Below are 12,737 nucleotides of genomic sequence, written 5' to 3' on the forward strand. Positions count from 1 at the left end.
ATTTGATAGGGACCCGGTGGTTGGCTTGGTCGGAGGTTAGCTTGGAAGGCATGCAACATCTTGTTAAAAGCCTTGGTGGGAAGAATAATTCATGGGTTTTCAACTTTTGGTGAGTCAAACTTATTGGGAAAATCAATGGGTTGAAAGAGGAAGAAAACAAATTCAGTTTAGTTTGGTGGAAGATTCGTGAGATAGACGTGCTTTCCATTTCTTTGAAGCCTATTGCCTTGTTAGGTCTAATTGGGAGTTAGATTGGAAAGGTCAAATGGTCTCTCTCTCTCTCTATCTCTTTCCTTTTCTTTTTTAATGAAATGCGTGAACCTCTGCAAAATGGTGTCAAGCCCTGTTTCTATGTTATTGAACACTAAAATAAGACAAGTTATTCCTCTAAAAAGTGTAAAATCTGATCATATTATCATAGATTTTCAGACCATGGTTCACATTCTTACATTAAACCACATACCAATCACTTGTATTCCTCTTAATTATCCTTGTGCTCATTTTTGGATTTCCTCTGTACATAAAGAAATAAAAATTTCCACCATGGAAATTTCCATAGATTCCTAATGGAGCTACAAAATGATCGTCTAGGTTCATTAGGCAGCAGAGCAAATTCTTGCATCTCTTTCTGCAAAAGGAACATGAGTTTAGGCTTCTTAGCAAGCTAATTGATATCAAGAATCAATAATAGAACTTTGGGTGTCTATACATACTCACATGAGCAATGAATTTAAACCCAATCTTTATCTGTCCTTTGTAAGTGTCATCTTCAAGCACTACATTGTAAGGAGCTGGTCTCAGTTCAATAAATTCTCTGTCTGTCCCCTCAGCAATTATTCCACCAAGGTGAATTCTACAAAAAAAAAATGGTAATTAAACAACTCACTTCAGCTTTTATATTGGTTGTCTGTGTTAATTGTTGAATTGCTTTTAATGTCTCGAAGGGAAAATTAAATCATAGCAACATTTCACTATCTGCTAGTCATTATGAGATCATGTTTTTGTCATTCTATCACTTTCCTACCAGTCCTATCTACACTTTCCATGGTAGAAGAAATTCTAGGAAAAGGGTGGGGAAGGTTAGTTGTCAAATTTAGAAGAAGTGAGGTAAAATATATTACTAGTTTCTCCTGCTGATTTAAATGCTGATTTAGGTATCAGGGCAATGAGAATGGAGTAAAAAGCATATCAGGGAGAAAGAAGCAAAATACATTACATGGTTTTACCAACAAATCCATTGTCTGTGAAGAATTCCTTGTCCATGATTCTAAAGGTAATATGAGTCAAGTTTTCCCATTCGGATTGTGGAAATTCGAACTTGAATTTCTCATTCCACAATACTTTTTCATGTTTACCTGCATCAAAAAACACAATCATCATGGTTCAAGACAGTCCAAAAGAAAACCATTAGTAATTGCAGAGCATCAATTGACTAGAAATGAACCTGGTGACACTTTGCTCCTGTATTCTTGAGTTCCACATTGTAATATAACATAGTAGGCTGGTGTTCCTATGGCCAAATTATCAAAACCAAATTGTTACTTTAAATTTGTCAAAAACAACAACGACAACAACAAAAAGAGAAAAAAGCACAGGACATATTTATAATTTTTAGCTAGGAGAAAGAGATACCAATAAGATTAGTGTGCCTAATGTCTTCAGCATTTACAAGAAGAACTTCAAGTATTCCTTCTTTCATGTTTGAAATTGTCTGCAGACAAACGGGTATAAACTTAGGTTGTCTTGGTGTTTATGTGTTTAAGAAAGGGGACAAGACTGGAACAGAGTGTGGTTAGTAAGAACGATTTATGGTGTGCTTAAGCTGGGAAAGTTAATGCAGTCAGTTTTAAAAGTCCATTTAATGTAACATTTACTCCAATTTTAATTTGTCAATTGGAAGATATTTCAAGCCATAATTTCACTTCAAACTCCCAAGCAGAATCCATTTTTTCTGTTACAAATTCCTCTCTCGTTTTTATGAAAATCTAATTTTAATATAGGAAATGCTTTGTATACTGAGAGTGATTCAGTTTGATAGAGCCATCAATTGTATTTTTCCATATCCAAGTAGCTCTTGCTTGGTCTCTTAGATCAAGGCTTCTTATAAAAGAACAAGCTTAAACAGAAGCAGATCAGAAAGCATGTTTTCTCTCAAGAATGCACAATTGAACACTCTCGTTATATCTTGCTAATGTTTTCTTGCTTAAACTCAGTATCAGATTCAGAACATGAACATTATTTTAGTCCCAATTATGATTTTCAGAACACAAAATGAAATGAGAAGGTAAACAATTTTAGCTGTATACAAGAAAGATCTCAGATTCCATCAAAAAAAGCTCTCAAGGTTTACTAGCTACAAATTTTTAGAATATATTTTCAACATGCGACAAAATGAATTACAGACAGAGACAGGAAATCAATTGGTTACCTACTTGTTATAAAATCAATTGAAAGTACGTAGAGGAGAGTAGTTGCATTGACTACCGTGGTATCCAACTTTTCTTTTCCCCTCTAGGCATTCTCATCGACCAATCTTCTCAGCCTCTTGGCATCTTCCCCTCTACCCTCCTCAGCATATAGGTCAGACAAAATCATGTAATAATGAGTACTATTTTGTGGGTCCAAGGTGGAAAGCCGTTCAACAACAAACTCTACAATCTTAATTGGACCAGGCGAGACTCTACAACCAGCAAGAAGAGCGCCCCAGATTCTCTTATCTGGCTCCATTGGCATTTTCTTCACAAAGTGTAGAGCTTGTTCAATATGACCCTGGCGACTGAGCAAATCCACCATACATGCATAATGTGCAAGTTTTGGAGTAATTCCATACTTCTCTTTCATAGAACAAAACCAGTTCCAACCCTCATTTTTAAGCCCACAGTGACTACAAGCAGATAAAACAGAAAGAAAAATAATGTCATTGGGCTTTATCCCACAATCCAACATGTTTGCAAATGTCTCAAGAGCCTCAATTCCATAACCATTCAGTACATACCCATTAATCATTGAACTCCAACAAATAAGATCTTTGGTAGGAACTTCATCAAAAAGAGCCTTTCCTTGCTTAACCCTTCCAAATCTGCAGTAGAAATCTATCAAAGCTGAGGACAAATACACATTCCTCGAGTAACCAACTTTTGCCACAAAAGCATGGATGGTTTCACCAACTTTATCAGATACTTCTTGAGATGCCATCAGAGAACAGATTTGTAATAGACTAACTAAAGAGAACTCACTAGGTTTCTCATTCATCAATAACATCTGTCTAAATGTATTGATGGCATTAAAAGGCAGCCCGGTTTGAGCATAAGCTGAGATCATCGCATTCCAAGCAATGACATCTTTATTACTGATGTGATCAAATACATTCCTAGCTGAAGCCACCATGCTAAACTTAGCATACATCTGCAACAGTGCAGTTGCAATGGAAACAAAAGCCAAGAACCCGGTTTTCAGAATGTAGCAATGAAATGCTGATCCAATTTTACTCTCTCCAGATTGTAGCACTGCCATAATCATATCCCGGACAACAAATTCATCCAGAGCGAAGAAAGACAACCGCTGCATCTTTGAAAAAGCATCCAATGCTTTTATTCCACATTCATTCTCAACATAACCACGGATCAAAGTCCTCCAAGAAACCAAGTCCTTCTTCAACATCCCATTAAAAACACGGATTGCTGTCTGAAGACTCCTACATTTTGCATACATATCAACCAATGAATTCTGAACAGTATTGACATAACAAATCATTCTTCTTATAATAAAACCATGTATTTCTCTACCTAGCTGAAGAGCGCCAAGATTAGCACAAGCAGGCAAGATGCTGACAATACTTACATGATTAGCTTTCAACCCAAGAAACTGCATTCTTCTAAACAACTCAAGAGCCTCCACATAGTCCCCATTCTTAACACATGCAGAAACCATAGCACTCCGTAAAACAACATCTTTATTGGGTATTTGATTAAACAAACTCCAACAAATTCCCATACCATAAACGGAATAAGACCCAATAAGAGCAGTTAAAACTGAGGGTTCTGATTCAAACCCCATTTTGATCACCAACCCATGAACCATCATTCTCAATGCCTCCCAATCTAAAGTATCAAAGGCTTTTACTAAGCTTAAAATTGTAACATAATTTGGCCTTTGATTACTCATTAACATTGTCTTGAACAAGCCAATGGCTTCCTCTGGCTGGCCTTGCCTTACCAACTTGGATAACACGGATGTCCATGATATTACATGATCTTTATCAGCATAAGGATCGACTGGGCCGTCGTGATTTGGATTTCTATAGCATAAAGTGGAGTAGCGAGACAAAGCTACGGAGATTCTCGTAGGAGAGTTTCTAGTTCTATGGGTAATTTCTGCGAATAGCTTCTGCCTGTGCATTAGGAGACGAGTAAAACATAAATACCATAAACGATCAGAGCGCCAAACGGAGGCGTTCAAAGTGAAACGACGGCGTCGGGGGATTAAATTCAACAATGGACTAGGAATTTGGGCTTACTGATTACAGCCATGGAGACTATGATTTGCTTGGGCTAAGCCAAACTTTCTACTTAACTTTTGTTATCCATGAATTAACTTAAAAAAAAACAAAGCCCACAGGCCCAGGTCTTAGCAGACTGCAATTGACTTGCTTGTTGGCTCCAAATTTCATTTTAATAAATATTAAATGCCTTTTTAAATTCATCAATTGCTTTAAACCTAATTACTAATTTGAATTTTGGTCTTGGAAGGATAGTTTTGCATCAAATTTTTTTGTATCATCATTCAAATTAATTATTTCTATAAAAGAATTTTTCCTCCGCGTTCTTTTTTCTTTCTTCTTTTAACTTTTGTTTCATCTTTTCTTAATCCTTCCATTAAATTTATTCTTATTATAATTATAAAGGAAACTCTAAATTCTTTTTATTAGTTGAACTTATCATTCTTATTTTCATCCAATAATAATATTTTATATTAGTTATTGCATCGACGAAATTTTTCTATATTAAAAATAAAAAGCAATTAAAGGAATGTTCATTTACCGACTATAATATTTGTACAAAATCAATTGTACATTTTTTTCTTCTTTTTTTTTTCTATTTTTTAGGTATTAGCTTGAATTTGATTTTTTTTTTCAGTGAAAATTTAATAACATTTGTATAATTTGTTTTTCCAATTTTTTCATGTTGTATATGTATACAATGTGAATTATGAGATTTTCAAGTTGACGTTTGGTTATGTTATCTAGAATATTCATACATGAATTAGAAATTGCATCATAAAATAAAGTAATTTGTCAACTGAGATTCAAACCTAAAAGGTTTTAAACTGGTAGTAGGTGAAATATATTGAAGGCTTTGGCCTTCTTTACCACTAGGCAAGTTCCTACTTGAGCCTATTAGCTAGGAGGGAAGGTTGCAACGGTTGATAAGAAATGCTTGTTAGGAAGAATATCAGTTCCTCTTCCTTTACTACACCGAGAAAGTCAGCCTACTAAATCGAGAAATCCTACAAATACTTGTTGATGATTACTTCTGATGTGGCTTCTCATCACCTGGTTGCAACTCTTTGTAGTGCTTGTTTGATCATCCCTGCAGGTGCAATTGCTGCTCCTCGGAACTGGTAAAAACAAAAGAAAATTACGACAATGAAACAGGTTGGGACTCGGGATTCAATTTTTGTTACTCATGAGGATGGAAAAATAAAGAACAGAGGAATCTGTTAGAATGAGCCTAAGCATACGAACCTTAGATTTCATGGTTACTATGACAACACCTTCGAGAGTAGATGATTGAACAGTGTGGGCATCCAAGTGTAGGTTGTTTATAGCATCCATGATATCCAGCAACAAGAATTCCCTGGAAGGACATCTTATTTCAATTATGACTTCCAGTTCCTTTATGCTTACTTTCACATCTGATGTAAGGCCATCTTTTGGAATAACCCTGCTTTGTTCTGAGCCGGTTTCGTGGCTTTCATCAATGTCACAGGCCTTCCTCTTGTTTATCCAAGACTTCTTGACATTTTCAACCTTTCTGTTTTCATGATTATCTGATGCCTGCTTCATTGCATCCAGGCAATTCCTTCTAGGTCTTGCCTCAAAGTCCACTGAGTCCATGCTAGATTCCAACTCATCTACTCTTGCTTCTAGCTCTTTCAAGTACTTGATTGTATCCTTAAGAATTGATGCTTTGTCAATCTGCAAAAACACTATCTAGTTTGTTAACACACAACAAATTAATAGAGTTAAAATTTCAAAAGAAACTAGCCTGATAAAACATTGCAACTTATCCAAAGCTGATCAGAAGCTAAATTGCTTCTGACGTTTACACTTATAATGAACGTTTTACACAAAGAACTGCGGAGAAAATCTGCATAATGGGAATATGTAAGTGCATATATAAACAAAGTATGAAGTTTATGCCACAGTTGATTTCTAGATGAGATAGTGCAGATGAATGTCGACCAACCTCACTAATAGAAGGAACCATTGACCTGAGGACCAGAAACTTCTCTTCCTCTCTTCTTTTTTCTGGTAAAAGATATCCTTTTTCATCATCATCATTTTCCAATTTCCCAAGGCAATGTTTTCCACCATTTTCCTTCTGAGACATAAGAGAACTGCCGCTATGCATTAGAGGAACTGCAAATAGAATCTTTTTAAATATGTTCTGATGTACCCTTGGTCTATGAAAATTTGCCTTTTCTCCTTTCCTCCAACTAATAAAACTAGATTTATAGCCAGAAGTATGAAAACCTTGGCTTTCAATCAACCAATTTGAAGTTCCCAGTATAGCAGAAAGAGTTCTTCTGTAGTGCAAGTCATCACGAACTCCAAGATCCAAAGAGCTTAGTTTTGTGTGATTGCCTTCTTGGAGTTCTTTAAAATGAGAATGGCTTACACTTCCCTGCTTGGGAGAAGAGATAGCAGCTTTTTCTTGATTTGCAAAAGCTTCAGATACACAGTCACTTGAGTTAATGGAAATTTGAACACCATTGCTAAAGTCATCATCCATGAAATGCCAACTTTGAACTTGAGAAGCAACACCATTCACATCTTCAAGCATGAATGAGTCTTCCATCTGATGATTTTGTTCACATCCATTCGAACACTCATCAGGGGAACTGACGTTGAAATTTTCATTGATATTTTCATGTAATTCATTAAACTTCTCCTGATCAAATTTGATTTCTTCTGTAGGGGAATAGAGGTTTTCTAAGTCCAACAAATCCACTATCTCATGGTCGACCCTGACACATGCAGGATCTCTGTCATCATCTGCATTATGAGGAGCAGAGGAAGATTTCTCAGAGCAAACAGGCTTTGAGAAGTCCAGCAAGGAAGCTTTAATGTGCTGAAGGAGACTTGGGTCCTCCGGAACCTTAGGAGTTAAGAGTATTCAGAAAAAAAAAATTATTATAATTACTTAATTCCTTGATAAGTTTTATGGCTACATTTATCTTCATATGATGAACTGAAAAACTCCAGCCTAGGTCCATAAAAAAGGAAATTACCAGTTCAGTTACACCCAGCTCAATAACACCTCCAAGGTAGGGGAAACAAACCACAGTCTGCAGAGCCAAAGAAATAGACAATACAAACATTAAAGTCAAGGTAAGATGGGATCATAGCCTGCAGATTGTTCTGATAACACATCTGCATGTAATGATCAGAAGGCACATTTTATGAGCAGAATTTTACTGCTTTTCAAAAAAAAAATGACAAGATTTTTACTTTGTACAAGGAGGGATCATTTTACCTGAATAGATGCACTCTGTGGGCAATTATGGACATCCAGTCATGGAAAACAAGTTCACAGGTAAATAATGTCAGTCAAGTGGTTTCTTGTAATGCAATTGGGATGTTGTACCATTTTAAAATCGCATGACAACACTCAAGCCAAACGAAAACCAACCTTTGCAAGCAAAGAGCGGGAGAATATTTTACTATCTGCATATTGAGCATTACATAACCATATGGTTTCACCATTTGCAAATGCTCTTCCTGGCAAGCTATGCACAATGTCAAAGAAGAATGATTAAAGTCTTATAAGGAAACACTAAGAAAACTTTGAACATACTTAAAATATCAATAAGAGACAGACATTATGGGGACAAAACATATAAAAGGTGACTAAAATAGGTTTAGATACTAAAGAAAGAGACTTATTACCCTTGTCCATGATTGAATACAAAGGACATGCAAACCAAGTAAAACCACTCTGCATCAGACAGATCCTCTGGAGATAATGCAGCAGAAGGCCTCTTAGTTTGGTCAATTTCACCTTCCAGCAGAGATTCATAAAGCTCTCGCAGTTGCTCACTCCTCTGTAGACCTATTTTATCAGCTTTGAGCTCCATTACTTGAACAGTCTTCCTAGTCTTGATGTCTCCATTATAGTACCCTTCACCCCATTGAAGTACCCTATTGATTGTTAATCAAGCCATGTCATTATCATTTCAAAGTTAAAAGGAGACTTACTAAATCTGATCTCTCCAGGTACCATGTTTCCATTACATTCTACTGCACAAGTACCTCTTTATGCCAGCTATAGAAGGAAAACCAGTGTTCTATTTGTGGTAAGTTTAACTAAGAAGGAAAGTTCCGATTTGAGAAAATTAAAGACAGATAGCATTCACTTGCATTGGATTCCAAAAACACATTTAAACCTAAAAATGGGAATTAAGAAACATGAACATTAAATTTGAAGAATAGAAATGATCAGTGGGGAACAAATTAATGCTAAGAGTACCCTTGTCGTGTAGCTGATAACGACCAGAAAATAGCATAGCTCCACTGGATGCTCCTTACAGCCACTGCAAGCTGTTTCCTTAAGTTTTCTGGCACCCCCTCCTGGTTTACAACAACATTAGCCATTGACAACACAAATATGACTGAATTCAACTTACAGAAAGTGGAAAACACCCATATCAACAACAGAGTTAACCCAAGCTTTGACCCAGAAGAAGATTTTTGCTTTCAGCAGAGTGGAAAAACAGAAAATGCAGTGATCATCTGTTAACAAATCATAGTTCTCTAACTAACTTGATATATCATCAGGAGGGAGGAGATCTCAAAACTCAAAAAGCCAGGACAAGACTAAAGACAGACAAATATAGAGCTTATCTTGTTGGCTCTTTACTTCTGAAGGTTGCAAGGCCAAGAATGCCACTGAATTTAATGAAAATAATGTACAGAACAATGAAACTTTTTCTTTAAATAAAAAAATGCAAACAGAATCTCCATCCGGCATTTATTCCACTGTGCATAAGTTTCATGAACTCTATCTTTATATCTCAAAAAAGAAATCCTTCAAATATTAGCATCACGTGTGTGTATAATCTTGTCTCACAAAAGAAACACCAACTGTTACCGCTTAAAATAAACTATTATAGTAATTTCCTTATTTCCGTTGATAATTACACAGCCATGAAACCAAAGAAATTGCAACTAGGCCAACTAGTCCTACTTAAACAGAAATTATTCGAATATTTATTGTTGATAAAATTAAAACCCAATAGTTTAAAACAGTAATCATGACTAAAAAAGAACTATTGGGATAAAGGGATAAGAAGAGAGACAAAATTAACACTTATGTATCAGTTCTTTTCACCATGATAACACTTGTTTATACGAAATAGACCTCGATGACCTCAAAATTCGTAGGGTAAGATCGTGTTGCTGAAACCAAGAAAAAGGGTATAATAAAAGAAAAACAGTAAATATGGGGGACCCCGGGTTTGGTCTATACTCCCTAGACTACCTAGTGGCAGCTTTATCTAAGTAACTTTTCTTGTTTGATCTTCGTAACGGCAAAATCTTCACTCACAGCTTGGAAACGGCTGATTTTTTATTTTATGATCTAGAAAAACATGTTTACTTCATAAAAATTTTAGCTAATATCAATGAATTATTGATTTTAGATCTGATGTTACATTGTATCGATGCTAACTTTAATGATCCATTTCCATCTGTAATCCATTATCAGTTGCAACACTTACACTAACAATTATTAAATGATTAATGTCTTTAGGTGCAGTGGAAAAAAGTCCTTTTCTCATCTCATGTTTAGCAAAAAAAAAAAAAAAGAATGGCGGAACAGGGTAAACAGGATTGGACCGATCACCGATCATTGGATGTACTTAAAGTTAACCAATTGGGTAAAACCCTTGGGGGAAAGGAATGCAGACGAAGACCAAGGAATGGTTGGTGGGGTGTTAAAGCGAGTGAGTGACAGGAGGAAAGGGTGATTGCAGGCTTTAATGGGAGAACTGGTTGAATTGATGAATGCGTAGGCGACAGGTACATTATTGAAGGAGGGGCCAACGGGCCCTCATCTGAGAGAAGAAGAAAGGTCAGTGTCTTCGTGCTTCATGTTCATTTTCTCATTTGTCAGCTTTCCATCTACAGTACACTGATATTGCTTTGTAAGCCTCATTTCTTTTTCCTCGTCCTTGGCATTTTATAATAATTTTTTTGCTTTATGTACTATATTTTAGATCACCAAGTTGCCCTTTCCACGCATGATTTCTCCTTACTTTTTTTGCCTCCTGGTACATATTGTTTGTACAGGTTTGGCTTTAGGGTCCAATAATATTGAGGATCAAGAATACAGACGAGATATGCGATAATGCACGTTGCATGCGTCTGTCCATATTTTATGTTGTAGGCGAATATGTTTTGAAAACAAAAACAAAGTTTCCTTTGGAGTCTTGCTTTTGATCGAGTTATGTCCATGGCGGACAACTTGAACGTTCTGTTGTCCTAATTCCATATTGTCTCTTTGTTTTGTTATTTGTAGTTTTCTGGCCTGCACAACAAACCAAAACCATGCATCAGGGAAAATAAAAAACTTCACCTCTTTTTCAAAATACCCAATCATAAAATCATGCAAATTAAAAGCCTCTTACTTGACAGGTAGGTGTTGGAAAATTCAGCAACTCGAAAGAAAGAGATGATGATTTTTTTTTTAATTGAAAAAAAAGAATTCAAATTTTACTTTTTAAATAAAAAATCATGCATTAATTAATAAATCTAATACTTCATGCATAATCAAATTTTATATAAATTTTGAAAAGTTTAAACAATTTAATCTTTTCGTAAAAAATCACATCAGGGCAAATTTCATGCATGACTGTACATGGATCACACTTTCAAACTTCATTTTGATACTTTATGGCTTTTCTTAGGGGTGAATATGGCTTCCTTTTCGTCCCACATGACAAGAAAAATTAACTATCACCTCACCAAAGCAAAGATTCTCGTTAAAGAAAATCACGTCCTTATGTTAAGTAAGTGTTTGAGTCATTCCATTGTCTCACTCACTTTTACTTCAAAAAGCTGTAGAAAAAGAATAACCATATTATTTGATTGACAAGGTGGATGTCCCGCTGTAATCTGCCATGGCTAACTGGCACATCGCATCATATCCCAGCATCAAAGTTGATGAACGCTGAGAGTATATCTTTCTTTTATTATATCGTTTGATAAGTGCTTTTTAAATCTCCTTACGAAGAAAAGGAATTCCTCGAAAGCCATGTTAAACGAGGTTGCTGCAATATTTGGTTTAAACATGGTGGAAGAATGATTTGCAGATTGCATGTGAAGTCTTCCGTTTCCATTCCAAAAGTCAAGGGCGGTGCCTTAAATTTGAAGCATGCAGCATGGAGTAACAGCGTATTTATTACGATGAGACAATGCTGTCAAACTGTTTGCTTCCACATGATGATATCTATCTTGGAACGAGCTGTTTTTTAAATTAACTAGCATTATCATTTATAATTATGAATTATTATTTAACATTTTAATCACATAATATCTCATATATAAAATATTAATGCGTTATAATATATGATAAATTAATATATTGATGTTATTTTGTATGTCAGTTTCACGTGAATGATAAGTGATTACTAATAATTAATCACTATTAATTACAAAATTTATTTACAGAAAATAAAAATGTTAAAATTTGTTTAAATGTCAAAAGAAAATAAACTATTTAATAATTTAAGGAATTTTTTCATTTGTGTACGGAAGAGCTATGATTAGGGTGAGGCGGACATGTGGTTCGATTGAGGATTCCTATGTCGGAAACCAAATGAATCAACAAAAAGGAAAAAATAAATGTTTGATTATTGTTTCCAACTCACGAGGCAAAGCATGTGAATGAATGATGATATGCTTCTCGAAATTTTCAAGTTGTATGATTTAATCCCACCAACGATCATCCATTCTATAATTCAATATCAATAATCATTGCATATCCAAAGCTCTCTCTTTTCAAAAACTTATTAATTTTCATTTAATTTTGTGACTTGGAAAAATAAAACATTTAGTACAACTTGTATGGCATGCAGTCCTTTAATTATTACACACACTTGAAAAAATTTGAGAAAAGGAATACAAAGGCGTTAGAGAGCGAATAATTCAATTAAAACCCAGTTTAAATATAAAAATATTTTTTTTTTTTTGAAAATCTTTACAAATTTTAATTCCAAAAATAAAAATAAAATAATGAAATAACAATGAAGGAGGCCACTCTCTTTTGGATCTTGAAACTAGGGATGGCATATGTATGTTGTTGGTGTGGGCTAGGTTTACCATTTTGGACCCAATCCACTGATTCTTAGAGGATGAAACATAAGTAGTAATTTCATAATGTTACAATATAAATGTTGAATAAAGTCTCTCTCTATATATATATATATATATATATTTCATAATTCGCAATGAAAAC

General features: G+C 35.0%; 3 protein-coding genes across 4 annotated transcripts; all 3 read right to left on the bottom strand.

Annotated features, from left to right (window-relative positions):
* Window positions 1-436: 436 nt before the first annotated feature.
* Window positions 437-2,566, bottom strand: LOC18614139 (Calcium-dependent lipid-binding (CaLB domain) family protein). Its single transcript, XM_088804216.1, has 6 exons — window positions 2,433-2,566; window positions 1,633-1,711; window positions 1,445-1,510; window positions 1,217-1,355; window positions 718-853; window positions 437-628 (listed from the first exon to the last, which is right to left on the bottom strand). The coding sequence occupies exons 2-6, from the start codon at window positions 1,697-1,699 to the stop codon at window positions 482-484; spliced, it is 555 nt and encodes a 184-aa protein (XP_088660342.1). The 5' UTR covers window positions 1,700-1,711; window positions 2,433-2,566; the 3' UTR covers window positions 437-481.
* Window positions 2,512-4,440, bottom strand: LOC148764811 (putative pentatricopeptide repeat-containing protein At3g01580). Of its 2 annotated transcripts, XM_088804214.1 has the most exons (2): window positions 2,996-4,440; window positions 2,512-2,884 (listed from the first exon to the last, which is right to left on the bottom strand). In XM_088804214.1, exons 1-2 carry the CDS (start codon window positions 4,396-4,398, stop codon window positions 2,512-2,514), a joined length of 1,776 nt encoding a protein of 591 aa, XP_088660340.1. In that variant the 5' UTR covers window positions 4,399-4,440. The 2 variants fall into 2 exon arrangements, with proteins under 2 accessions (XP_088660340.1, XP_017971167.2); XM_018115678.2 differs by having other exon boundaries at window positions 2,512-4,440.
* An 817-nt stretch (window positions 4,441-5,257) lies between these two features.
* ATMYC1 (basic helix-loop-helix (bHLH) DNA-binding superfamily protein) lies at window positions 5,258-9,223 on the bottom strand. The gene is made up of 8 exons (XM_018114314.2): window positions 8,751-9,223; window positions 8,171-8,422; window positions 7,914-8,010; window positions 7,758-7,772; window positions 7,513-7,569; window positions 6,468-7,379; window positions 5,744-6,196; window positions 5,258-5,616 (listed from the first exon to the last, which is right to left on the bottom strand). The coding sequence occupies exons 1-8, from the start codon at window positions 8,873-8,875 to the stop codon at window positions 5,548-5,550; spliced, it is 1,980 nt and encodes a 659-aa protein (XP_017969803.2). The 5' UTR covers window positions 8,876-9,223; the 3' UTR covers window positions 5,258-5,547.
* Between the last annotated feature and the right edge of the window lie 3,514 nt (window positions 9,224-12,737).

This window comes from Theobroma cacao, chromosome 1 (genome assembly GCF_053813885.1).
Source record: "Theobroma cacao isolate CCN51 chromosome 1, ASM5381388v1, whole genome shotgun sequence".
NCBI lineage: Eukaryota > Viridiplantae > Streptophyta > Magnoliopsida > Malvales > Malvaceae > Theobroma > Theobroma cacao.

Coding starts and splice junctions, on each gene's coding strand:
- LOC18614139 (XM_088804216.1), bottom strand. CDS start 1,699: ATGAAAGAAGGAATACTTGAAGTTCTTCTTGTAAATGCTGAAGACATT. Junction 1,356..1,444: donor CAGGAGCAAAGTGTCACCAG/GTTCATTTCTAG, acceptor TTTTTGATGCAG/GTAAACATGAAAAAGTATTG. Junction 629..717: donor GGTTTAAATTCATTGCTCAT/GTGAGTATGTAT, acceptor TTCCTTTTGCAG/AAAGAGATGCAAGAATTTGC.
- LOC148764811 (XM_018115678.2), bottom strand. CDS start 4,398: ATGCACAGGCAGAAGCTATTCGCAGAAATTACCCATAGAACTAGAAAC.
- ATMYC1 (XM_018114314.2), bottom strand. CDS start 8,875: ATGGCTAATGTTGTTGTAAACCAGGAGGGGGTGCCAGAAAACTTAAGG. Junction 8,423..8,750: donor TTATCAGCTACACGACAAGG/GTACTCTTAGCA, acceptor AACAATCAATAG/GGTACTTCAATGGGGTGAAG. Junction 5,617..5,743: donor TAGTAACCATGAAATCTAAG/GTTCGTATGCTT, acceptor TGTTTTTACCAG/TTCCGAGGAGCAGCAATTGC.